The sequence below is a fragment of the Muscardinus avellanarius genome (assembly GCF_963383645.1).
Source record: "Muscardinus avellanarius genome assembly, chromosome: 18".
Lineage (NCBI taxonomy): Eukaryota > Metazoa > Chordata > Mammalia > Rodentia > Gliridae > Muscardinus > Muscardinus avellanarius.
In genome coordinates, this window is record NC_137804.1 from 20,349,550 (window position 1) to 20,375,974 (window position 26,425).

At 45.3% G+C, this 26,425-nt stretch overlaps 1 protein-coding gene across 1 annotated transcript in view; it reads right to left on the bottom strand.

The window, feature by feature from the left end:
• KAT2B (lysine acetyltransferase 2B) overlaps positions 1-26,425 on the bottom strand; it is a gene marked incomplete at both ends in the record, with an annotated part of 113,029 nt that overhangs the window by 54,913 nt on the left and 31,691 nt on the right. The window contains 2 exons of the mRNA XM_080715983.1: positions 6,503-6,648; positions 19,148-19,274. Coding sequence (XP_080572109.1) covers positions 6,503-6,648; positions 19,148-19,274 — 273 coding nt within the window. The remainder of the gene's footprint in view (positions 1-6,502; positions 6,649-19,147; positions 19,275-26,425) is intronic.

A 26,425-nucleotide genomic window follows, 5' to 3' on the forward strand; every position in this document is an offset into this window, starting at 1 on the left:
GCCCCAACAGATGCCACTCTGGGGTCCATGTTCCCTCTCTCCCTTGCTTTGCCTTCCGGTGTACCCAGAAGGCCGCGCGGCCTTGCGCATGCCCACTGAGGCCTCTGCAGGCGTGCTGACTCCAAGGGGATTCTTTAAACACAGGAAAGGCCAGGCCCGTTCTGCACAAACGTGGCTGGGAAAGGCGCACCCACTGCAGCTGTGGGTCCTCGCAACACAAGGGCCAGCTCTCCGGGAAGGAGCCCCACGGGGCTCTCAACGGGCAGCTTGCCCCGCTGCGGCCTCTTCTGTCCGTCCCCTCCAGCTGTAGAAGGCTGGCCAAGGGTCCTGGCATCCCAGTGCCCACAAAACAAAAATTACAGCCCTTAATTACTGTCCCTGGAACTGAGAGTCCTCACAGAGCAAACAGTAAAAGGAATGAGGGAATACTAACGCTCTTGCCAAGAATGGTTGAAAATAAATTTGTATTGAAGTTTTTTACCTTCAACCAGTTTTCATTTTCTGTAACTCAATAAATGAGCCAGTTATAATATGGACATGCACTTATTTAAGTTACACCTTTCTATTCTTTTTTTTCTTTCTTTTTTTTTTTTTTGTGTGTGTGTGTGTGTGTTGTTGTTGTTGTTGGGGATGGAACCCAGGGGCATTCTACCTCTAAGCTATACCCCCAGCCCTATTCTTTATTTTTTATTTTGAAACAGGGTTTCACAAAATTGTGAAAGGCCTCACTAAGTAGCTGAGGTTGGCTTCAATCCTGTAATCCTCCTGTCTCAGCCTCCCAAGTACTGGGATTACAAGCGTGCGCCACCACTCCCAGGCCCTTTCCCTTCTTTCTTGATTGTTTTTGTGCTGGGGCAGGGATTGGGGATGGAACCCAGGGGCGTTCTACCTCTGAGTTATATCCCTGAAAAAATTTTTTTTAATGTTTTTTGCTTTGAAACAAGGTCTTAGTAGGTTGCTGAGAATCTTGCTATGTAGCTGAGGGTGGTCTCAAATATGTCATTCTCCTGTCTCAGCCTCCCAAGTACTGGGATTACAGGCGTGCACCACCACACCTGACTGCTTACTGTCTTTTTAATAGAAATGAAACATGACAACCATTCCTTTACGAGTTAATAGAAACAAACAAAACCCCGAGGTTGAAGATGGCCATGTGCCACCCCAGAGCTCTATCTTGGAATCCCAGCTCTTCTGGGAAGCACCACATAAGTTAGGAAAATGGGCATGTATTGGCCCTTTCGATGTATTATGCCCATTTTACAAAATTAAATTTGCTATATAGATAAAAATCACAAGTGTTTCTGAGGCTATAGAAGGTTATTCACAAAATTTAACTACAAATAATTCTGGTTACCTCCCTCTCACCCCCGAGTTAATAAGACTATCTGAGCACTTAGCCCATTGGGTTTGGGGTTTTGTTTTTAGGGTGTTTTTTTTTTTTTTTTCCAGTATTGGGGATAGAACCCAGGGGCATTCTACCTCTGAGCTCCCCACCCCCAACCCTACTTTTTATTCTGAAACAGGGTCTCACTATGTTGCTGAGGTGAATCCCTAAGTAGTTGAGGCTAGCCACAAACATGTGATCCTCCTGTCTTAGCCTCCCAAGTACTGGAATTACAAGCATGCACCACCACGCTCGGCTCCATTGGGGTTTTTAATTTGGAAGTAAGCTGATGGGAAATGGGGAGATATTGAGTCTCAGTTTCTTAATCTACAAAGTGGTAGAGCTGAGACAGGTAAGCATATAAAAAAATCATGACAGCCAGACGTGGTGGCGCACATTCGTACACTTTTAATCCCAGTACTTGGGAGGCTAAGGAAGGAGGATCATGGGTTCACAGCCAGCCTCAGTATCTTTACAAATCAGAAATAAAAATGGTTGAGGGTATAGCTCAGAGGTAGAATGTCTCTAGGTTCAATCCCTAGTGCCAAAAGAGGAAGAAAAAAAAAAGGTTATTAAAACAGCAAACAGCAGGGTGTGGTGGTGCATGCTCATAATCCCAGCATTTGGGAGGCTGAGACTGGAGGATCGAGGTTCGCGGACAGCCTCAGCTACTTAGTGAGGCCCTCTGCAACTCAGTGAGACCCTGTTTCAAAATAAAGAATAAAAAAAAAAAATAGGGCAGGGGGTGTAGCTCGGAGGTCGAATGCCCCTGTGTTCCATTCCCAGACCCACCCAAAAAAAAAAAAAAAGTAAGCATCCTTTCTTACTTCTTTTTCCAGATACTCTGTAGTTTGTAATTACTTCTCTTATAAAATGGAGTTTCATAAGCCAGGCATGGTGGCGCACGCTTATAATCCCAGTACTTGGGAGGCTGAGACAGGAGGATCGCAGGTTTGCAGCCAGCTTCAGCTACACAGTGAGGCCCTCTGCAACTTAATGAGACCCTGTTTCAAAATAAATAAAAAAATAGGGCTGGGGGTGTAGCTCAGAGGTAGAATGTCTCTGGGTTCAATTCCTAGTACTGCAAAAGAAAAAAAAAAGAAGATGTAGTTTCACTATATCGTTCAGGGTCACCTTGAACTATTATCTGTAATTCACAGATGAGGAAACCGAAGCAGAATGATGCCCAGGGTCACACTGATGGTGCCAGGTTTTAATCCCAGGCTGCTGGTCCACAGAGTAACATCTGTAGGCACCAAGACATGCTTCGGTTTCAGGAAGCAGTTTTCCATGGGCTTTATTTTCAGCATCCAAGACTAAAGTTTTTAAAATCCTTCCAAAACATATAATACTTTTTTTTGGGGGGGGTACTAAACATTAAACCCAGGAGCATTCTACCCCTGACCTACACTGCCAGCCCAATTGTAGTTTATATTTTGAAACAGTGTCTTACCAAGTTGCTAAAGTTGGTTCCAAACTGTTTCTCCTTCTCAGCCTCACAAGTACCAGGATTACAGGTGTGCAATTATATTTGCACTGTTATTTAAAGATGAAGGTGGTTAGCCAAGTATGGTGGCTCGTGCTTGTAATCCCAGTACTTGGGAGGCTGAGACAGGAAAATCACATTTTGAAACTAGCCCCAGCAACTTGGGGACTCTCAGCAACCTAGTGAGACTCTGTTTCAAAAATAATAATAATAAAATAGGGCTGGGGTGTGACTTGGAGGTAGAACAGCCCTAGATTCAATCCCTAGGACCACCACCAAAAAAAAAAAAGTGGGGGGCATTAAGAAGCAGGGAGGGAGCACAGCTCGCACAGCCCTGCTGGGGCCTGTTGGGCTGACTGTAAACAGGATGGAAGGCTGACTCGGCCTTCGCTCCCGGCAGGGCGGTGGGTGCTGCCAGGGAGCTCAGATCCAAGACAAATACTAGCCGCAGTCATGCAGACCTTGTTTTTCTTCAGCTAAGATCTTTTTCCAGAAAGCGCTACATAGTAAGACATTGCCAGGGTTCAAGCTGGCTGACTCAGGCCTCACGGCCATGTCAACAAGCTGTCACCTGGAGAGGTCTGGGGCCTGTAAAGCTGTGGGACCTATTTGTTCTCGCTCTTTCTCCTTTTTAGAGCTAAATCCCAGTAATACCTTGAAACTTAAAAAACTCAATCCTCATCAGGCGTGGTGGCACACGCTTGTAACCCTCAGCATTCGGGAGGCTGAGACTGAAGGATCGTGGTTCACAGACAGCCTCAGCTACTTAGGCCTTTTGCAACTCAGTGAGACCCTGTTTCAAAATAAAGAATAAAAAATAGGGCTGGGGGTGTAGCTCAGAGGTAGAATGCCCCTGGGTTCCATCCCCAGTACCACAAAAAGTAAAAAGGCAAACTTTTCCTGGCTGTAAACTCTGATTGCTTTCTCTTGTTTTCTGACATCCTTATGAGGGTCACAGGATACAGCCTAACAGTCTAATCCACAGCGCCCTCAATAGCAGATTTGTTGTAATTATCCTGCTGGCCCGCTGGTTTCAGTCTGTCTTTGGCAACCTGGAGTTTGTCCGTGCACTCCCCCACCCTGCACCTGGGAGTCCTGACTGTGAGCAGGAGCCTGAGGAGACCTGCTCTGTGCAGTGGGGATGAGTGAGACTAAGGGCAGCCAAAGGGGGACCATAGAGAGGCAGCCCCAGGGAGCACAAGAACTCACAGAATTGCTGAGGCTGGCCTCGAACCTGTGTCCTCCTGTCTCAGCCTCCCAAGTCCTAGGACTACAGGTATGTGCCACCACACCCAGTTTATATGTTTATTCTTCCTTCCACCTGAAGGCTCTACCACCAGCACCTGTCATGGATGGCTCCTGGCTACCACTCCAATTTTCTTCTTTTCTTTTCTTTTCTTTTCTTTTTTTTTTTTTTTTTGTGTGTGTGTGTGTGTGCCACTGGGGATGGGAACCCAGAGGCATTCTACTTCTGATCTACACCTCCAGCCCTATTTTATTCTATATTGAATTTCATACATCCTATATTCAATATAGAATAAAATACAGGGTCTCACAAAGTTGTACAAGACCTCACAAGTAGCTGAAGCAGGCTGCGAACCTGCGATCCTCCTGTCTCAGCCTCCTAGGTACTGGGATTACAAGTGTGTTTGTAATCCCAGTACAAGCACACTTGTAATCCACGCCCAGCTTCCAATTTTCTTTTCTTTATTTTTTTCTTTTCTTTCACTTATTTTTGGTGCTAGGAATTGAAGCCAGAGACAGTCTACCTTCAAGCTATACCCTGAGCCCCATTTTTTATTTCTTATTTGGAAACAAGGACTCTATAGGTTAATGAGAATCTCACAACGTGCTGAAACTGTTCTTGAATCTGCAATCCTCCTGTCTCGGCCCCCTAAGTACTAAGATTAAGGTATGTGCCACCACCCCCAGAGCCTTTTATTTGGAAACAGAGTCTCGCTAAGTTGCTGAGGCTGGCCTCAAAGCCATGATCCTCCTGACTCAGATTCCCAAGCACTGGAATCATATGTGTACACCACCTCGCTAATCCTCCATTCCAGTGTCTACTCCGGTTTCTACTGAACTGCCCCGTCCTCCTTGGAGAGGCTGTAGACACCGCGGTTGCGCCCTGCAGTGTCCCCCGCACACAGCATGCCACCCTCTCGCCATCCTGACTCCAGTTGCTTTCTCCTTCCGTCCTCTTTACGGCACTCAGCACACCTGTGACTGTGCTGTGGCCCTGCCCATCATCTACCTGCAACGTGAACTCCAGAGGGAAGGGCTCCATCCACCACGGCTCTAGCCCTCACGCTACATTCGCGCCATGCACAGAGCAGGTGCGCAGTAAGTGTGTTGGGTGGATGGAAAGAAATCTCTTAAGCCTACGCAAGTCAAAATCTTCAACGTTGCATACAAGCGTGAAGGGTGACAAGGAGACAGATCATTTCACAGACTCTGTAATGAAAAAAGTGTGCGTCAGCAAACCCTGGGGGTGAAACGTACCAAAAGTTGGAGCCTTCACACCTATGACCTGGCCCATTGGGGCAGAGCACACTTGAGAAAGGATAGAGAAGAGCTTTTTTATGGGGGGGGGGGGCTGGGATTAAACCCAGAAGCATTCTACCTTTGAGCGACACCCCCAGCCCAATTTTATTTTTTATTTAGAAACAGGGTCTCTGAGCTGGGCGTGGTGGCTCAAACTTGTAATCCCAGCATTCGGGAGGCTAATACCAGAGGATGGCGGTTCGTGGACAGCCTCCGCTACTCAGTGAGGCCCTCCGCAACTTAGTGAGACCCTATTTCAAAATAAAGAATGAGAGCCGGGTATGGTGGTGCACACTTGTAATCCCTGCGCTTGGGAGGCTGAGACAGGAGGATCGCACAGGTTCGAAGCCAGCCTCAGCTACTTAGTGAGGCTCTCAGCAACTTAGTGAGACCCTGTTTTCAAATAAAATATAAAATAGGTATGGGAGTATAGCCCAGAGGTAGAAAGCCTCTGGGTTCCACTCCCAGTACCACCAAAAAATAAAGAAAGGAAGAAAGAAAGAAAGAAAGAAAGAAAGAAAGAAAGAAAGAAAGAAAGAAATAAGAAATAAGGCAGGGGTGTAGCTCGGAGGTCAAATACCCCTGGATTCCATCCCCAGACCCGAGAAAGAAAGAAAGAAAGAAAGAAAGAAAGAAAGAAAGAAAGAAGAGAGAGAGAGAAAGAAAGAAAGAAAGAAAGAAAGAAAGAAAGAAAGAAAGAAAGAAAGAAAGAAAGAGGGTCTCACTAGGTTGATGAGAGTCTCACTACTTGCTGAGGCTGGCCTTGAACCCATGTCTCAACACGAGCTGAGGTCACAGGCCTGAGCCGCCATGCCTGGCTGAAGAAGAGTCCTTTTGATCCGAGCGTGGTGGCCCATGCTTGTAATCCCAGCATTTGGGAGGCTGAGATAGGAGGACCATGGTTCATAGACTGCCTCAGCTAATTAGTGAGACCCTTTGCAACTCAGTGAGACCTTGTTTCAAAATAAAGAATAAAAAATAGGGCTGGGGGTATAGCTCAGAGGTAGAATGCCCCTGGGTTCCATCCCCAATAATGCATAAAAAATAAAAAATAAAGAGGAGTCTTTTGAAATGATGAAATCTCCTACCTTGAACAGATAGAAATAAACTTGTTTGGTATCTGCGTCTTCTTCCTTGTGGACACAGGTAAAGAGATATTCCACATCTAACACGATTCCCAGGAGTCTGTTCATTTCTTCCTCTGACACATTCTCCAGGTGGGAAACGTGAGCAGCTTAAGACAAGAACAAAGGAACAAGTGTTAAGGGCTCAGCTGGAGAGCACAAGCATTCCATTTCAAAAAAGAAGTTACGGCCAGCAGGGATCGGATGGGCGTGGTGGCGCATGCCTGTAATCCGAGCGCTTGGGAGGCTGAGACAGGAGGATCACACAGGTTTAAAGCCAGCTTCAGCTACTTAGTGAGGCTCTCAGAAAGTTAATGAGACCCTGTTTCTAAATAAAATATAAAAATAGGTCTGGGAGTATAGCCTGGAGGTAGAGAGACCCTGGGTTCCATCCCCAGTACCACAAAAAAAAAAAATTTAATTAAATAAAAGAGAAGTTATTTTTTTCTCCAGCCTTCCCTACAGCCCATTAGGTTGCATACCAGATCCCTTAGAGGAAATCACTGAAGCCCCGTATGCCCTTATAAAATTTGCCCTGCTGTGAAGCCTTACCGTCCCCATCCAACACTAAACTAGGGCCAGGAGTTAATGGTATTCAAATAATAATGTATTTCAAGAACTCAAACTTAGAGCACCAAGTCTGGTCATATTAGGGAAAGTTTTCATGTTTCCATATAAGCAAATTCTCCACTACACCAAGAGAGTTCTCCACTACACCAATAGATCCAGGACTTGTAGGTCTGGTGCTCACAAGCACAGAAAACCAAGCTCCCTAATGGTTTAGTTCTAAGTCCTGTGAATGGTCAGATAGCCAAGAGTAACAATTGCGTAAAGACTGAGGCCCAGCTAGGCACGGGGATAAACATCAGTCACCCCACTCTAGAGAAGATGGGAGGTCGGGCGTGGTGGCGCACGTTTGTAATCCCCGCGCTTGGGAGGCGGAGACAGGAGGATCGCACAGGTTCGAAGCCAGCCATGCTGGCTTAAGAGACCCTAATAAAAATATCAAATAGGTCTGGGAGTGTAGCCTGGAGGTAGAAGGGTTTCCAGGAACCCCAGTACCACAGGAAGAAGAAGAAGAAAGAAGAAGAAGAAGAAGAAGAAGAAGAAGAAGAAGAAGAAGAAGAAGAAGAAGAAGAAGAAGAAGAAGAAGAAGGAAGAAGAGGAGGAGGAGGAGGATCGCAGGTTCAAGACAAGCCTTAGCAATTAAATGAAACTCTCAGCAATGTAGTAAGGTCCTATTTCAAAACAAAAAATAAAGCCTAGTGTGGTGGCACACACTTATAATCCCAGCATTTGGGAGGCTGAGACAGGAGGATCTGGGTTCACGGACCACCTCAGCTACTTAGTGAGGCCCTTTGCAACTCAGTGAGACCTTGTTTCAAAATAAGGAATAAAAAATAGGGCTGGGGGTGTAGAATGCCCATGGGTCCCATCCCCAGTGCCACACACACACACACAAAAAAAGGACTTAAAGGGTCTTTAAGGGGTCTAGATCAGAGGTAGAAGGCTCCTGGATTCAATTCCCAGAACAAAACCAAACCAAAAGAATTATTGTTGAAATATCTTGCTTTATATTTGACTATAACACTTGGCTTCATCATTTCCTAAAAGATACCCAGAATTAGATTAGACTTCACTTTAGGTAGAATGTTTCCCAATAAGCTTCTTTTCTTAAGACTATTCAAAAATTTCCTTGAGGTCAGCCTGAAGTCTTCAGGGGACAGGCCTCATTCTGAGAGCAACCAGGTCAAAATGTATGTCACTTAGTGGCAGAAATCATTGTTTAAGATTTGTTTACAATTCTCTTTCCAAGCTGGGCATGGTGGCGCACTCTTATAATCCCAGAATTTGAGAGACTGAGACGAGAATCGAGGTTCATGGCCAACCTCAGCTGCTTAGTGAGGCAACTTTGCAACTCAGTGAGACCCTTTTTCAAAATGAAGAATAAAAAATAGGGCTGCGGGTGTAGCTCGGAGGTAGAATGCCCCGGGGTTCAATCCCCAGCACTGTAATAAATAAATAAATAAATAAATAAATAAATAAATAAATAAAATAATTTTTTAAAAGATTCTCTTTCCGCTGGGCGTGGTGGCACACGCTTGTAATCCCCGCGCTTGGGAGGCGGAGACAGGAGGATCGCGCAGGTTCGAAGCCAACCGCGCTGGCTTAAGAGACCCTGTTTCCAAAAATAAAAAAATAGGTCTGGGAGTGTAGCCTGGAGGTAGAAGGGCTTCCAGGAACCCCAGTACCATCAAATAAATAAATACCTTCTGAGCTAGAAGAAAAGTGAGCCCTTAGTTAACAGTTCAAAAAACCAACAGGAATATATGATTCTACAACAGAGCTCCAAGAATGCCTTTATTCTTTTTACAAAGATCGAAGGCCATCAAGCCTTAGAGGGAAAGGGAACTCGCTGGCAGAAAATGAAGGAACGGTATTCCAGATGGCTGAGCCTCAGCATCTCAATGACAGGTGGGAGGAAGTTTAAAGAGGCCTTGGAGAACTCAGAGCAGCCTGTTGGCGGAGGTGTGGTGCCTGGGGGAGCCCAGAGGGAGCAGAGGCACAGCCGGTCCTGTGCGCTCAGAGCAGGTGGGGAAGTGGAGGGAGAGGAGGGCGTGATCCGAATCATCGCTACTTCCTGCCGTGCACAGAGAGAAATAGGGACTCCTGGAGCCGCTTGGCAGCCGGGCTGAGGAATAATGAGGTCAAGGCTGGCTGCAGGAAGTACTGCAGGGAGGACCGTGGAGGAGAATGGCCAGGACGCCACGGTCAGAGGAACGCAGAGAGAAGTAACCATCAAATGAGCAGGAAGAAAATGATCAGGCCCTGCTGAGCCAGGCTCACAGCTCCTGCAACCCTGACACCAGCAAGGATGAGGCTGCATTTGCCAGTGGAGGACGCCCAGCCAGGAAAGAAGTGCCGACTTAATCAGGCAGCTCTGCCAGGGTGCTGGCTGGGCTCCGAGTCCGCCACCTGTCAGGTGCGGACTCACGTGTGAATGGGAGCTCAGGGGTCCAGCTCATGGAGCACTTGTCCCTGAGCTCAATGGCCAGGCTCACACAAAGAAAGAAAGAAAGAAAGAAAGAAAGAAAGAAAGAAAGAAAGAAAGAAAGAAAGAAAGAAAGAAAGAAAGAAAGAGGGAGGAGGAAAGGGAAGGAAGGAAGAAAGGGAGAGGAAAAGAAAAGAAAATAGAGGAGGAAAAGGAGGGGAAAATGAGAAAATGTGTTGAGTCGAATCATCTGTCTAAATGATTTAAATGTCTTAAAGCCGGGCGTGGTGGTGCACACTTGTAATCCCGGCGCTTGGGAGGCTGAGACAGGATTGCACGGGTTCGAAGCCAGCCTCAGCTACTTAGTGAGGCTCTCAGCAACTTAGTGAGACCCTGTTTCCAAATAAAATATAAAAAAGGTCTGGGAATATAGCCCGGAGGTAGAAAGCCTCTGAGTTTGACCCCCAGTACCACCAAAAAATAATAAATAAAAAATAAATAAATAAATGTCTTAAATAGTATATGAGAAAAATATCGGTGTCTTCTTTATATTTAAGAAATAAACTTTGGTTTAATTGTTAAAACAAGCTCTTTTTGTGTGTTTGGGGGTGTCTGGGGGTGGAACCTAGGGGCATTCTACCTCTGAACTACACCCCGGCCCTATTTTTTATTTTTTGTTTTGAAACCGGGTCTCACTGAGTTGCAGAGGGCATAAGTAGCTGAGGCTGTCCGTGAACCGCAATCCTCCGGTCTCAGCCTCCCAAATGCTGGGATTACAAAAGTGCACCACCACGGCTGCCAGGAGTGGTGGTACATACCTGGAATCCTAGTACTTACGAAACTGAGACAGGAGGATCCCAGGTTCACGGCAGCCTGAGCTACTTAATGAGACCCTGTTTCAAAATAAAGAATAAAAAATTAGCCGGGCGTGGTGGCACACGCTTATAATCCCTGCGCTTGGGAGGCAGAGACAGGAGGATCGAGGCCAGCCCCGCTGGCTTAAGAGACCCTGTTTAAAAAAAAAAAAAAAAAGCCGGGCGTGGTGGCGCCTGCTTGTCATCCCCGCGCTTGGGAGGCAGAGACAGGAGGATTGCGCTGGCTTATGAGACCCTGTTTCCAAATAAAAAAAATATAACAATAGGTCTGGGAGTGTAGCCCAGAGGTAGAAGGGCTTCCAGGAAGCCCAGTACCACCAAAAAAAAAAAAAAAAAGAAGAAGAAGAATAAAAAATTAGCCGGGCGTGGTGGCACACGCTTGTAATCCCAGCATTTGGGAGGCTGAGACCCGGAGGATCGCGGTTCGCGGACACTCAGTGAGACCCTGTTTCAAAATAAAAAATAACAAATAGGGCAGGGAGTGTAGCTCAGAGGTTGAATGCCCCTGGTTTCCATCTCCAGACCCGCAAAAATAAATAAATAAATAAAATAAATAAATAAATAAATAAATAATAAAAATAATAAAAAAAAAATTGGGCCAGGAAGGTAGCATGCCCCTGGGTTCAATCCCTGGTACCATAAAAAAATAAAATAAAAAATGTTCTAGACCACAACCTCTACTCCAAAGCAACAATTACTCCAAGCCAATCTATGTGACTAAGATAAGATAAAATGCCTGGAACTGGCTTAATATACTCTGGGAGGGGGGACATTTGGGGAGAGGAAATGACAAGTTAGATAAAATAAAACTGTAGGGACTTCCGGGAAGATGGCGACCGAGAAAAGCGGGGCTTAAGAGCCCTGCTAACAACCAATCTCCATTACCACAAAACCAGCGCCTTTCATAGCCAGAAAACACCATCACCAGAAAAACAAAAAAAACACCAGGCTCCAGAGAGAAAGCGGACTGAGAACAGAGCGCAGGGCCACAGAGGAGACACACGCGCCCGAGGACGCGGCAGCAGCGCCATACTGCCGGTGGCAGCGGCGAACTCAGCGGACGGCTACAGCAAGCCGAGGTGAGCCGATGCGGAACAGCCAGGCGGGATCTTTCGGCGCAGAGAGGATTTAAAGCTCCCAGTGGCTGAGCTCAGCACACGCTGCAGGAATTCAGAGTGGAAATCAAAACCAGAGAAGAAAAAATACGCCAGCCTCATGGCCGAGGGCGTGGCTGCGGCGCCATATTGCCACCGGCGGCGGCAGCAGCAGTGAATTCGCCGAATCCAGTACAGCTACATCTGCGTACTCAAGAACAGTGAGTCAAATTGCGGGCCACAGAGGAGAAATCCCAGTACTGTACCTCACTGTACCCAGTGAGGGAGTGGTGGTGGCAGAGATATCACACCATAGGAGAACGTGCAACCTGGCACCCCCCCATAGTTTAAAGCAGCCTCTATCGACTCCCTGGGTTGGAGACTCTGTGATAAAACCCAGTAAAGGAGTAGTGGGGTCTGAGATACTACTGACTTGAGATCCAGAGCACCTTAAGTGAAGTCATAGTGACCCAAGGGAAGAACCCAGAGAAGGCACAAGCATCCGAAATCATGGGAAAGAGGAATAATACTGGAGCAATGACTACCGCCCACAACCCCACAACATCAGAACCCGATAAAACAGAAAATCAGAGATTTCTAGAAGATCAAATTAGGAAAATAACTGTAGAAATAATAGAGGTGCTTCGAAAAGAACTCAGAGAGAGCCAAAAAGAGATAAAGGATGCAATTAATGAAGTAAAGGCCTCAATTCAAAGCACAAACAACCGATTAGAACACATGAAGAACAGAATCTCGCTCTTAGAAGATGGGCAATCCAAAAATGAACGCATAGTTTCTAATCTAGAAAAAAATATCCGACAGCAGGAATCTGACATTGAAGAAATATGGGCCCATCTTAAGAGAGCTAACCTAAGAATAATTGGAATAGAGGAGGGAAAAGAAAGTGAAACCAAAGGGATCAACAATCTCTTCAAGGAAGTAATAGTAGAAAATTTTCCAAACATAGAGCAAGAGGTTGATACACAGGTCCAGGAAACTTATAGAACTCCCTTTAGACAGGATCGGAGAAGAGGATCCCCACGCCACATAATTGTCAAAATGACCAATGTGGAAGCCAAGCAGAGAATCTTAAAGGCAACAAAAACAAAGGGCCAAGTGACATTCAGAGGCAAACCAATTAGAATCACTCCAGACTTCCCAAACCAAGTCATGAGAGCTAGAAGGGCTTGGAGTAACATATTCCAAACTCTGAAAGAAAACAACTTCCAGCCAAAAATTTCCTATCCAGCAAAACTTTCTATCAAATTAGATGGAGAAATAAGAAGCTTCCATGAAAAACAGAAACTGAAGGAATTTATGTCTTCAAAACCAGCGCTAGAGAAAATACTCAAAGAGATTAACTACAAAGAAGAAATAGGTAACACTCACCAGAACCAGAGAAACAAGATTTTCCATCCAACAGACAACTAAGATTGGTTATCTGTGGAGATTCATTATTTATGTTAGTCTTTTACCTATCTCTAAATTGTATTGTTTGCCTTTATTGTTGTTAATTTTTAGGATTTCTAGTTGGGATATTAATATACCTTCAGATATAGCATTTGGAAATATTTTATCCAATCCTATTAGTAACTTTTAACTCTGTTTACATTGTCTTTGGATATACAATATTTTTTTTATTTTTTAGGGAGTTTGTATATTCTTCTGTTGCCTGTGCCATTGAAATCATATCCAAGAAATCACTGCCAATTTCAATGTTGTGAGGTTTTATGACCCGGATTTTCTCCTAAAAGTTTATAGTCTTAAGATTTATATTTAGGTCTTTTATCTATTTTGAGTTAATACTTGTATGTGGGATTAGGTAAGGGTCCAATTTTATTCTTTTCCATGTAATTATTATTTTTCAACAATATTTAGTTAAAAGAATATTATTTCCACCACCAAATGTTCGTGGAAACCTTGTCAAAAATAACTTGACAATATAGGGAAGAATTTAGCTCTAGGCTTGTATTTAACTCCAATGGTTTATATATCTGCCTTTAGAACAGTACTACACTGTTTCAATTATTGTAGCTTTATATGGTGTGAAATCAGAAAATATATATCTGCTAGCTTTGTTCTTCTTCAAGATCGTTTTTGGTATCTAGAATTCATATTCCATATTAGGATAGATTTTTTTCTGAAAAATAAATATATAAATATATGATAGTTTCACCAAAAAAACAGGAAAAAATATGCTCTGGTAAGAAAGAAAGCAAAAAGAAATATTGAAATGTTATCTTTAAATCATCAAAAGCTTGGCATCAGACAAATGAAACTGTTATGTGAGATTATCATTTTTAATTTTGGATATTGCTATAATACTAGATGTCAACCACTAAGCCAAGCATGGGAGGGAGGGATGGGGAGAGAATGGGGTGGGGATCGGGTGGGGACTGACTGGGCAATGTGTGCATGTATGTCTACAAAAGTTTGTATCCCACTATGATGTATGAATACAGTGCACCAATAAAATAAAATTAAAAAAAAAAAAAGATAAAATAAAACTGGCAAATATTAACAATCATTAATGCCAGGTGATGAGTACAAAGGACTAGCCTTTCTCTCTGTCTTGACATGTGTTTGAACCCAGGGGCATTCTACCTCTGAGCTATACCCTTGGCCCTATTTCTTATTCTTTATTTTGAAACAGGGTCTCATTAAATTGTGAAGGGCCTCACTAAGTAGCTGAGGCCGGCCACAAACCTGCGATCCTCCTGCCTCCCAAGTACTGGGATTACAAGTGTGCACCACCACCACCACCACCGCCACCGACTCGTAATAAGGCCTTTAAAAAAAGCAAGGAGCGGGGAGGAAGGAGTAATCTCAGAAAAAGGTTTTCTGAGCCCTAATACTAAGTAAGACTAAGAGGCAAACTGTGGCTGTTTCCAGCAGTAATTCCAAGAGAACTTGAAAACCTGTAGAGATGCTTCAGTTTGAGGAAAGCACCCTGGGCTTGCTCAGAAATTGCTCAGCAGTGGAGTGTGTGCTAAGCACAGTACCCCAGAACAAAAGGAAGGAGGAGGAGGAGGAGGAGGAGGAGGAGGAGGAGGAGGAGGAGGAGGAGGAGGAGGAGGAGGAGGAGAAGGAGGAACTAAAAAAAACAGTGATAGTAATCTTTTACAATTTATAAAGATCACACCTGAGTTTACGCAAATGAGGTGACTCACAGTGGGGCCTCTAAGTAGCCCAGAATGAGGGGGGTCTTCAGAAAAACCAAGTGACAAGAAGTTAGGGGACTGGAGCCTGCAGCCCCACCTCCCTGCCAGGAGAGGCACTGAAGGGCAAAGTAACTCCTGTGTGGATGTGTGGGGGGAGACTGGGATCGAGCCTGGAGCTTTCTACCTCCCAGCTACACCCCCAGTCTTTTTATTTTTTGTTTTTGTGCTTTGTTTTGTTTTACAGTTTTGGGGATTAAACCCAGTGGTATTCTATCTCCAAGCTACACTCCCAGGCCTATTTTATTTTTTTATTTTGAAATAGGGCCTAAGTTGCTGAGGCTGGTCTTGAAACTGCAATCCTCCGGTCTCTACCTCTCAGGTATGGAGATTACTGGCATGTGCCAACACGCCTAGCAATAAAAACTCTATTTAAAAGACTCTTAAGCCGCACGTGGTGGTGCACGCTTGTAATCTCATTGGGAGGATAGCGGTTCGTGGACAGACTCAGCTACTTAGTGAGGCCCTCCACAACTTAGTGAGACCCTGTTTCAAAATAAAGAAAAAAAAAAAGGCAGGGGGTGTAGCTCGGAGGTCAAATGACCCTGGATTCCATCCCCAGACCCGCAAAAAAAAAAAAAACCTCTTAGCTGGGTGTGGTGGGGCACACTTGTAATCCCAGTACTTGGAAGGCTGAGACGGGAGGATCCCAGGTTTGGGGACAGCCTCAGCTACTTAGTGAGGCCCTCTACAATTTAGTGAGACCCCGTTTCAAAATTAGGAATAAAAAATAAGGCTGGAGGTGTAGCTCGGAGGTAGAATGCCCTTGAGTTCAATCCCTCAATAACACACACACACACACAAAAAGGAAATGTAAAAGGAAACAAAATTGGCTGTTTTTTCTGACACAGATTTCTGCCTCGAGGCATTTCTGTGTATTTACACTCACAGAAGGGAGACAATCTGCTCAGGCAAAAAGATTCTTTTTTCAATGCTGATTGATGAGCTCTGATAGGATTTCCCAATCAACACCAATACTGTGCAAAGCCAGGGTTTCTAGAGTCTGGCTCTCAGTTACATCGTACTTCCCACGGCATTTCTAAAAGGATTCAGTTTATTCGTTCTCGGATGGATGGTAACAATGGTAAATTATAAGCAAAGGCAGTTATATAACTTTTGGACTAGTTCCTTTGTTGTTGTTGGGGTCTTTTTTTGGGGGGGAGGGGGAATCATTTGTTTTTATACGGGGATGGGCATTAAGCCTCCGAGGTACACACCAGTCATCCCTCCCTGTGTTTTAAGTTTTTGCTTTCAAAACAGTCCCATTAGGTCACTGAGAGTCATGCTCCACTGCTGAGGCTGTCTCCAAAACTATGATCCTCCTGTCTCATCCTTTCAAGTACAGGGATTACAGGTGGGTTCCAGGTCAGCCTCCAGAATTTAGTAAGATACTCAGCAATGTAGCAAGACCCAGTTTCAAAATAAAAAAGGGCTAGGGTGTAGCTCAGAAGCAGACTGCCCCTGGGTTCAATTCCTAGGAACAGTCAATCAATTAATCAACAAATAGATAAAGTAACAAGTAAATAGTCACAGCCTGTACTGTTGTAGACACTGGTTTAATCAAACTGTGATGTTTGGCGTATTTCTTTTGTGCGATCTCTATTCTCTGTTTTCTTTTTCAGGATGTTACTCCAGTGCCCTGACTCTCTAAGATCACACCATCTGCAAATTTTTTTTCTATAAATATTTAAATACACTCCATCTGAGTACCAAATAAAACATCAGTCTCACTCCAACACTACTGGAACCTTGAAGGCTGGAACTGCACCACTTAAATTAGTAGGAATCTAGCCGGGCGTAGTGGCGCACGCTTGTAATCCCCGCGCTTGGGAGGCTGAGACAGGAGGATCGCACAGGTTCGAAGCCAGCCTCAGCTACTTAGTGAGGCTCTCAGCAACTTAGTGAGACCCTGTTTCCAAATAAAATATAAAATAGGTCTGAGAGTATAGCCCGGAGGTAGAAAGCCTCTGGGTTCCTCCCCCAGTACCACCAAAAATAAATAAATAAAATAAATTAGTAGGAATCTAGGCAGGCGAGAGGGCACACTGCTGTAATCCCAATACTTGGGAGGCTGAGACAAGAATACTGCAGGTTCAAGGCCAGCCTCAGCCTCATAGCAAGACCAGCCTCCACAACTTAGTGAGAGCCTGTTTCAAAAAATAAAAACTAAAATAGGACTGGGGTGTAGCTCGGATGTATAATACTCTTGGATTCAATCCCTAGTACAAACAAGTAAATGAATAGAAAAAGAAGAGCTGATTGTGTTGGTGCATGCTTGAAATCCCATCATTTGGGAGGCGGAGACCGGAGGATTGTAGGCTACTTGGTGAGGCCCTCTGCAACCCAGTGTATTCTCGACAACCAAGTGAGACCCTGTTTAAAAACAAAAAATAAACCAGGCGTGATGGCACTCGCCTGTCAACCCACTAGTTGGAAGGCTGAGACAGGATTGCAGGTTGGAGGACAGCCTCAGCAAGTACTGAAACTCTCATCAACCTAGTGAAGCCCTGTTTTAAAATAATATTGGCCAGGAGCCGGGCGTGGTGGCGCACGCTTGTAATCCCAGCATTCGGGAGGCTGAGACCTGGAGGATCACGGTTCGTGGACAGCCTCAGCTACTTACTGAGGTCCTCTGCAGCCCAGTGAGACCCGGTTTCAAAATAAAGAATAAAAAAAAAGGGCAAGGGGTGTAGCTCGGAGGTCAAATGCCCCTGGGTTCCATCCCCAGACCTGCAAAAAAAAAAAAAAATAAATAAAATAAAATAAAATAAAATAAAATAAAATAATATTGGCCAGGCTTGGTGGCACAAGCTAGTAATCACAGGATTTGAGAGGCTGAAACAGGATAATTACAGGTTCGAGGACAGCTTCAGCAAGTAGTGAGACTCTCATAAACCTAGCAAGATTCTATTTCAAAATAAAAATAAGCCAACCGTGGTGGCACATGCTTGTAATCCCAGCATTCGGGAGGTTGAGACCGGAGGATCATGGTTCGCGGACAGCCTCAGCTACTTAGTGAGGCCCTCCATAACTTAGTAAGACCCTGTCTCAAAATAAAAATACAAAGTAGGGCAGAGGGTATAGCTCAGAGGCCAAATGCCCCTGGGTTCCACCCCCAGACCCGCAAAAAAAATTAAAAATTAAAAATTAAAAAAATTAAAAATAAATTTAAAAAAAACAGGGCTGGGGTGTGTAGCTTGGAGATAGAATGCCCCTGGGTTCCATCCCCAGTACCGCAATAAATAAATAAATAAATAAATAAATAAATAAAACAGGGCTGGGTGATGTCGCTCAGAGGTAGAACGCCCCTGGGTTCAATCCCTAGCACCACACACAAAAAAATAAGTAAGTAAATAAATAAATTACCTGAAAACTAATATTAAGACATAGAATAACCTATTCTTAGCTCAGTCCTGTTGAGTCACTGGTGAAGTCTGTTGCCACACCAGCAGTGATCCTCTTGTGGGGACTGATAAGAAAGCTGAAGGGAAGCACAGTAAACGTTCCACCAGAACAACGAGGAGCAACCCCGGTGAAGAAAGTGCGAGCGCAAAAACACGCACCCTCGGGAAAGTTCGGGGAATCAGAAAATGGCAAACAAGTCACCAGTTAGCTGAGGTCTCATCCCGGGGTCCAGGGCCCTCAGGCCCCATCACACTGGACCACGACCTGTCAAACGCTATTTATTCTTTTTTTGTGTGTGTGTGTGGGGGGGTCTGGGGATGGAACCCAGGGGTATTCGACCTCCGAGCTACACCCCCTGCCCTATTTTTATTCCTTATTTTGAAACCGGGTCTCACTGAGTTGCGGAGGGCCTCACTAAGTAGCTGAGAATGTCCACGAACCGCGAATGCTGGGATTACAAGGGTGCGCCACCACGCCCGGCTAAACGCTATTTATTCTGAATAGCTCACTTGTCCTATGTCATCTGATTTGTTGGTTTTTGTTTTTGTTTTTTTTTTTTTTTAATTTGTTTTGTTTTCAGTACTGAGGATGGAACCCAGGGGCATTCTATTTCTGAGCTCCACCCCCAGCCCTATTTTTTATTCTTTATTTTGAAACACGGTCTCTGAATTGCAGAGGACCTCACTAAGTAACTGAGGCTGTCCTCGAACCGCGGTCCTCCTGTCTCCGCCTCCCAAATGCCGGGGTTACAAGCGTGCGCCACCACGCCCGGCTTGTTTCATCTGATTTGGAAATCCCTCCGAGCACCACAGCTCTTGCTCAAAGGGGGAAGAAGAGAAAGAAGCAATCAAGGCAAGCAGCGCGGGTTTCCCTCTTACTGGAAGGCCTCCCCACCAAACGCAGGACGCTATCCAGAGAAACTCTTCTGCTGTCGGCCCCACGCAGAGGTAAACAGTGCTCCGGGTGCGTTAACCCACAGACAGGACTGTCAGACGACGACGAAGCTGGAATATTCAGGAACTCACCGAGGGCATGACTGCAACTCCGACAGGATTCAGTCAGACTGACAATTATCTGCTGCAGATCGGCTCTGGGGGGAGTAGGAGACGGGTTGGGATTTTTCCAGCCATTACATTTACAGGATTCCTCCGCCTAAAAAAAGGAATTAAGAGAGAAACACCGCTCTGTAACAGGCAGCCATGGACTGGTTGTTTTACATGAGAATACACACAGGCTCTGTGACGGCTACCATAGAACCCAACCTTGGCTTTATGTAATCTCCGTCCATACAAGAGAAGGAAAAACAGGAAAGATAGAGACGCTTGCTTTAGGCACTCTGGGTCTGGTTTGCTTTGGGTTTGTGCTGGCTGGATCTGCGGGCTACAGCTCAGACAAGTAACCTACACCCTGCACTGCTGCTGCTTCCAACAGGTGTCCGTGGGGTGGTCAGTTCCAAGAGAGGCCATCCCAGATGTCTCCCAACACAGGGCCAGGGATGTGGTTCAGTAGTAGAGCACTTGCTTAGTATCTGAGAGGCCCAGAGTTCCATCCCCAACATCATATTGTTTTTAGCGGGGCACCACAATATAAAAAAAACAAGTTTTTAGCCAGGCATGGTGGTGTACGATTGTAATCCCAGCATTTGGAAGGCTGAGGCAGGAGGATCTCAGTTCGAGGCCAGTCTCAGTTACTCAGTGAGGTTCTTTGCAACTCAGTTGAAGAGACCCTGTTTCAAAATAAAGAATAAAAAGATGGGGCTAGGAGTGTAGCTCAGAGGTAGAGTGCCCCGAAGAGCACGGGGGCTCCCCTGGGATCACCAGGAATCTAGTCCAGGGTGCGTTACTGACCAAGATCCAAGATTTAACTTAGGGCTCGGGGGTCAGGTAGGTAGGTAACGACCAGAAGTTTAAAACTCCAAAGAATCATCTCATTTTATTTTATTTTCTAACTTATTTATTTTGGTTTTATTTTTTTAGGTGGAAAATCATGTAAGTTCAGGGTCTTTCTCATTCACTTAGCATGTAGCTCAGGGGTAAAACACTTGCCTCACATATGCAATGCCCTGATTGGATCTGTACTACCAAAAAAAAAATTTTTTTTAATTTTAAAAAGCCAGGCATGGTGTCTACGGCCATACCACCCTGAACGCACCCGATCTCGTCTGATCTCAGAAGCTAAGCAGGGTCGGGCCTGGTTAGTACTTGGATGGGAGACCGCTTGGGAATACTGGGTGCTGTAGGCTTTAAAAACAAAACAAAAAACAAAACAAAAGCTGAGCATGGTGGTGCTCGCTTGTAATCCCAGTTCTTGGGAGGCTGAGACAGGAGGATCACACAGGTTCAAAGCCAGCCTCAGCTACTGAGTGAGGCTCTCAGCAACTTACTGAGACCCCGTTTCCAAATATCTATCTATCTATCTATAGATATAGATAGATAGATAGATATAGATATAGATAGATATAGATATAGATATATATTTGGATATATATCCAATATATATATATATATATATATTTTTTTTTTTTTTAAATAGGTTTGGGAGTATAGCCTAGATGTACAAAGACCCTAGGTTCCACCCCCAGGACCACACACACACACACACACACACACACACACACACACACAATAAAAAAAGTAAAAAGTCCTTCTTCCCTCACTGCAATTCAAGCTAAGAAGTAAGAAGCCTTCAAATTCTTGGAGAAAACAATACAGACTTTTACAGATATAGATCAGAACTTCATTATTGCAACAGACTAGTGCAATTAGACCAAACAGTTGATGCCCCTTCTTAACATGTCGAAGAATAGCCCTTTTCATCAGGGGCTATTCTTCATCATAGTAAGGGAGACGGCAAATAATAAAGGCTTCTATTTCCTCTACCCAATAAAAAAAAGTAACATCCCAACTATCCGCCACACTTATTTAAGCCACTGCAATAAAGAGCCCCATGAACACCAGCACTGCATAAACACAACACCAACACTGAGAAATGGGCCAAATTCCCGAGATCTAGCCCCAGAACTGGAAAAAAAAAAAAAAAATAACTGAATTAAGGTCTTTTTTTGCAAGTCTGGCGAATTTTGCTTCCCCTGCTGAGTCTTGAGATCTTCAATGATCTTTACAAAGTAGATTTTTATTTGTATTGTTCAGAATGACTGAGATTATTTCCAAGTAGAGAATTCCCTGAGAGCAAAGGAGAACATAGGGAAGGAGATGATGGGGGGGGGGGGGCGCACACGGATAAGTACTTAAGCTCTGTCTTAAGTGTGTGGCAGCCAGCCAGAGGGGGTCCTTGAGACACGGTGACATGTGCCAGAAATCCCAGGACTTGGGAGGCTGAGGAATGAGGATCACAGGTTAGAGGACAGCCTCAGCAATTTAGCAAGGCTCTCAGAAACTTAGTGAAATCTTGCTCAGGGCTGGTGGTATAGTTTGGAGATAAAACACCTCTGGGTTTGACCCCTACTACCATACAAAAGGAGAAGAGCCGGGCATGGTGGCGCGTTCCTATAATCCCGGTACTTGGGAGGCTGAGTGGGAGAATTACGGGCTCAAGACCAGCCTCAGCAACTCAGTGAGACCCTGTTTCAAAATAAAATAAAAATTGGACTGAGGGTGTCGCTCAGAGATAGAATGCCCCTGGGTTCAATCGCCAGTACTGCAAAAAAAAAAAAAAGGATGGGGAGGAGGAGATGGTGGTGGTGGTAGCAGTGGTAGAAGAGGAGGAGGAAGAAAAGAAAAAGGAGGAGGAGGAGGAGGAGGAGGAGAAGGAGGAAGAGGAGTAGGAGAAGGAGGAGAATAACTTGGAGGTAGAATGTCTCTGGGTTCAGACTGTTATCAAGCTAGAGACACCCTGTTTCAAAATAAAAACAAAATAGAGCTGGGGTATAGTTCAGAGGTAGAATACCCTGCATTCAATCTCCAGTACCTAATAATAATAATAATAATAATAATAATAGTATGAGCCTGGCATGGTGGCGCACGCTTGTAATCCCCGTGCTTGGGAGGCTGAGACGGAGAATCGCAAAGGTTTGAAGCCAGCCTCAGCCACTTAGTGAGGCTCTCAGCAACTTAGTGGGACCCTGTTTCCAAATAAAGTATAAAAATAGGTCTGGGAGTATAGCCCGGGGGTAGAAAAGCCCCTGGGTTCCACCCCTAGAAACACACACACACACACACACACACACACACACACACACACACACACACAGTAGCGGTGGCGGTGGTGGTAGTGAGCTGGGCGTGGTGGCGCATGCTTGTAATCCCAGCATTTGGGAGGCTGAGACAGGAGGATCTGGCTTCATAGGCAGCCTCAGTCAGTGAGGCGCTTTGCAAATCAGAGACCCTGTTTCAAAAATAGGACTGGGGTGTATGTAGCTCAGAGGTAAAATGCCCCTGGGTTCCATCCCCAGTACCGCAAGTAGTAGTAGTAGTACTAGTAGTAGTAGTAGTAGTAGTAGTAGTAGTAGTAATAAGTCAATGCCATTCTCCTTGACTGTCAAGTGCCAGCCTGCTGCTGCCAGGCCTCCCCCTCGGCCTCTATCTGCCCCTTCCAAATGCTCCATTCGGGCCACCGGGCTCTGAGATAAGGTCTCCCTTCTAAACACCTTTCCCATATCTCTCCTTAATTAGGCACAGCTGCGATCTAAGGGAACTCCCACCGGGGTTAGCCTGCAGCTTAACAAAGTACCAGCTGAAGGGCAGCCTCATAGGGAGCACACTGTCAAGCCAATTACTGCAGCTGCCGGCAACCTGGGCACAGGGAGGGGAAGCTGCCCGGATGAGCTCCTCTCCCCCAAGAGCCAGGCTCTGCAGACCCGGCAGAAGCAACAAGGAACAAAAGGCCACAGCTCTGCGTGCGTTCTGCAGGCCTGGGATAAAAAGGCGTTTGTTCCCACAGGATCCAGCGTTAGAGGTGGAGAGAAGGGAGAAGTGTTGTTAAAGGACGGCAGAAAACAGGCTAGAGGATGAGAAGGAAGTTAAACTGGAAAAACCAGTGGTCACAGCCTGGGCTGCAGACAGGCGCGGAGTGAGGTGCTCCGGGTTCACTCTGGATTAAGGCGAGAGATGCATGTGAGGGTATCTGGGCGGCAGCCAGGGAGCAGTGGAGAGAGCCAAGCTGTAGGGCAGGATTCCATCAGGCCTGCCCCACTGGAAAGTCACGGTGGGGTGTGGTGGTGCATGGCTATTGTAAGCCCAGTGCTTGGGAGACTGAACCAGGAGGATCACAGGTTCAAGGCCAGCCTCAGCAATGTAGTGAGCCGCTCAGCTACCTAGTGAGACTTGTTTCAAAACAAAAAAATAAAAGCCGGGCATGGTGGCGCCCGCTTGTAATCCCCGCACTTGGGAGGCTGAGACAGGAGGATCGCACAGGTTCGAAGCCAACCTCAGCTACTTAGTGAGGCTCTCAGCAACTTAGTGAGACCCTGTTTCCAAATAAAAATATAAAATAGTTCTGGGAGTATAGTCCGGAGGTAGAAAGCCTCTGGGTTCCACCTCCATTATCACCAAAAAATAAATAAATAAATAAATAAATAAATAATGAAAAATACGGGGTGGGGGGAGGGCACCAAATACAGTTTAAATGTATAACATTTATGTTCAATAAAAAATTTGTTTAAAAAAATAAAAACAAAAACAAAAAAAGGGAGGGGTATGGGTGTAGCATGGAGGTAGAATGCCCCTGGGTTCAATCCCCAGTGCCAAAAAAAAAAAAAAGGAAAAGAAAAGAAAAAGGGAAAGTCTTGTCTGCAGGAAAATCAAAGTCAGACAGGGATGTCCCACAGCAACAAGAGGCTAATGGGAAATTAATAGAGCAAATCTGTGAACTCAAATTTTTTGAGATACTAGAGATTAAACCCTGGGGCATTCTACCTCCAAGCTACACTCCCAGCCCTGTTTTCTTCCTTTCCTTCCTTCCTTCCTTCCTTCCTTCCTTCCTTCCTTCCTTCTTTTTCCTTTGCACTATTGGGGATAGAACCTACGGGCATTTGACCTCTGAACTACATCCCCAGCCCTATTTTTTTAATTCTTTATTTGGAAAGAGGGCCTCATTAAGTAGCTGGCTGTGAACCTGCAATCCTCAGCCTCCCAAGTACTGGGATTACAAGCATGTACCCCCATGCTGGGTGGAATCCAACATTTATGAACACCCACACTGAGAAATACTTGCATTAGTATTCTTATCTCACCTAGTGTGAGGAAAGTATCCATTAGTCCCACTATTTAGAAGAAAGCCAAGGCTCTTAGTGTTAAAAGACAAGCTTGAGATCACTCAGTCCAGCCGCAGAAGCGCGGTGTGTCCAGGCAGATAATGGGCCCCCTCGATAAGTGGGAGGGTCCACACCTGATTTCCTACCTCTCCACTCAAGGTTCAACAAGGGCAGAATATGGAAAAGTCAAGAAGCAAAGCCATCACTTCACATCCACTAGGACAGCTACGCTCACAAAAGCAGAGAAAGCCGGGCATGGTGGTGCACGCCTGTAATCCTGGTACCTGGGAGGCTGCGAGAGGAGGTTGCAGGTCTGCGATCAGACAGCAACTTAGTGAGACCCTGATTCAAAATAAAAAATAAAAATAGGACTGGGGAATGTAGGTTGAAGGATTAATGCCCCTGGGCTCAATTCCCTAGCACCACAAAAAGAAAAAAGAAAGAAAGAAAGAAAAAAAAAAGGCAGACAAGCCAAGCACAGTAGCTCAGGCCTGTAATCCCAGCTACTCAGGAGGCTGAGACAGGAGAATGGCAGGTTTGAGGACAGCCAGACGCTTAACAAGACCCTGTGTCAACATTTTTTTTAAAAAGGGGTGAGGATGTAGCTAAGTGGTAGAGCTCTTATCTGGCATGGTTCAATCCTCAGTACTGCGAAGTAATAGGAGGAGGAGGAGGAGGGGGAGGAGGAGGAGGGGGAGGAGGAGGAGGGGGAGGAGGAGGAGGAGGAGGAGGAGGAGGAGGAGGAGGAGGAGGAGAGAAAGGAGAAGAGGAAGAAGAAAAGGAAGAAGAGAAGAGAAAAAGGCAGATAATAAATTTTTTAAAATGTAGAAAATGGGACTCCACATACATTGTTGGTAGTGATGTAAGATGGTGCAGGCACATTAAAAAACAGTTTGAAGCTGGGCGTGGTGGCGCACGCTTGTAATCCCAGCATTTGGGAGACTGAGACTGGAGGATCGCGGTTCGCAGACAGCCTCAGCTACTTAGTGAGGCCCTCTGCAACTTAGTGAACCCGGTTTTTAAATAAAGAATAAAAAATAGGGCAGGGGGTATAGTTCGGAGGTTGAATGTCCCTGGGTTCCATCCCCAGACCCGCAAAATAATAATAATAATAATAATAATAATAATAATTAAAAAAATAAAAATAAAACAAAAACAGTTTGAAGCCAAGCATGGTGGCGCACGCTTATAATCCCATTACTTGGGAGGTTGAAACAGGAGGATCATGGTTCATGGCCAGCCTCAACCAATTATTGAGGCCCTTGGCAACTCAGTGAAACCCTGTTTCAAAATAAAGAATAATAAATAGGGCTGGGGGTATAGCTTGGAGATAGAATGCCCCTGAGTTCCATCCCCAGTACCGCAAAACAAAAACAAAAAGTTTGATAGTTTCCTAAAAAGTTAAACATTGAAGTGGGCATGGTGGTACATGCCTATAATCCCAGGACTTGAAAGGCTATTTTGAGACAGGAGGATCACTGGTTCAAGGCCAGCCTCAGCAACATAGCTCTCAACAATTTAGCAAGATCCTGTTTCCAAATAACAAATAAAATAGGGCTGGGGTATGTGTAGCTCAGAGGTAGAATGGCCTTGCATAAGGAGAAGGTTTCAATACACTGGCTTTAATAATAATGTCCCTGAATTAACACTGAAAGCAGTGAGGCCCTGGGCTCGATTGCTGGTCCCACTGAAGGGGGGGGAAGGGAGGAGGCCGCATATTATATAATACCATTTAGATGAACAGCCGGAAAAGGCAGATTCATAGAGGCAGAAGGGAGACTAGTGTTGTCTGGAGCTGGAGGTGAAGTGTTAGCCACAATGTACACAGGGATCTTTCTGAGTGAACAGAAACCTGCAAGGAGACACGTCTCTGCACAACCTGTCCATTTCCTAAAACTGCCTGCACACCTAAAACCAGGGGAGCTCATGACACTGACATTAGACCTCAATAAAGTTGCTGCTAAAAACACGAGAATAAGGCGTGGCGGTGCAGGCCCATGCTCCCAGGACTTGGGAGGAAAGACAGGAGGATTACAGGTTTGAGACCAGCCTCAGCAAGGTAGGGAGACTCAGGAACCTAGAGTGAGACCCT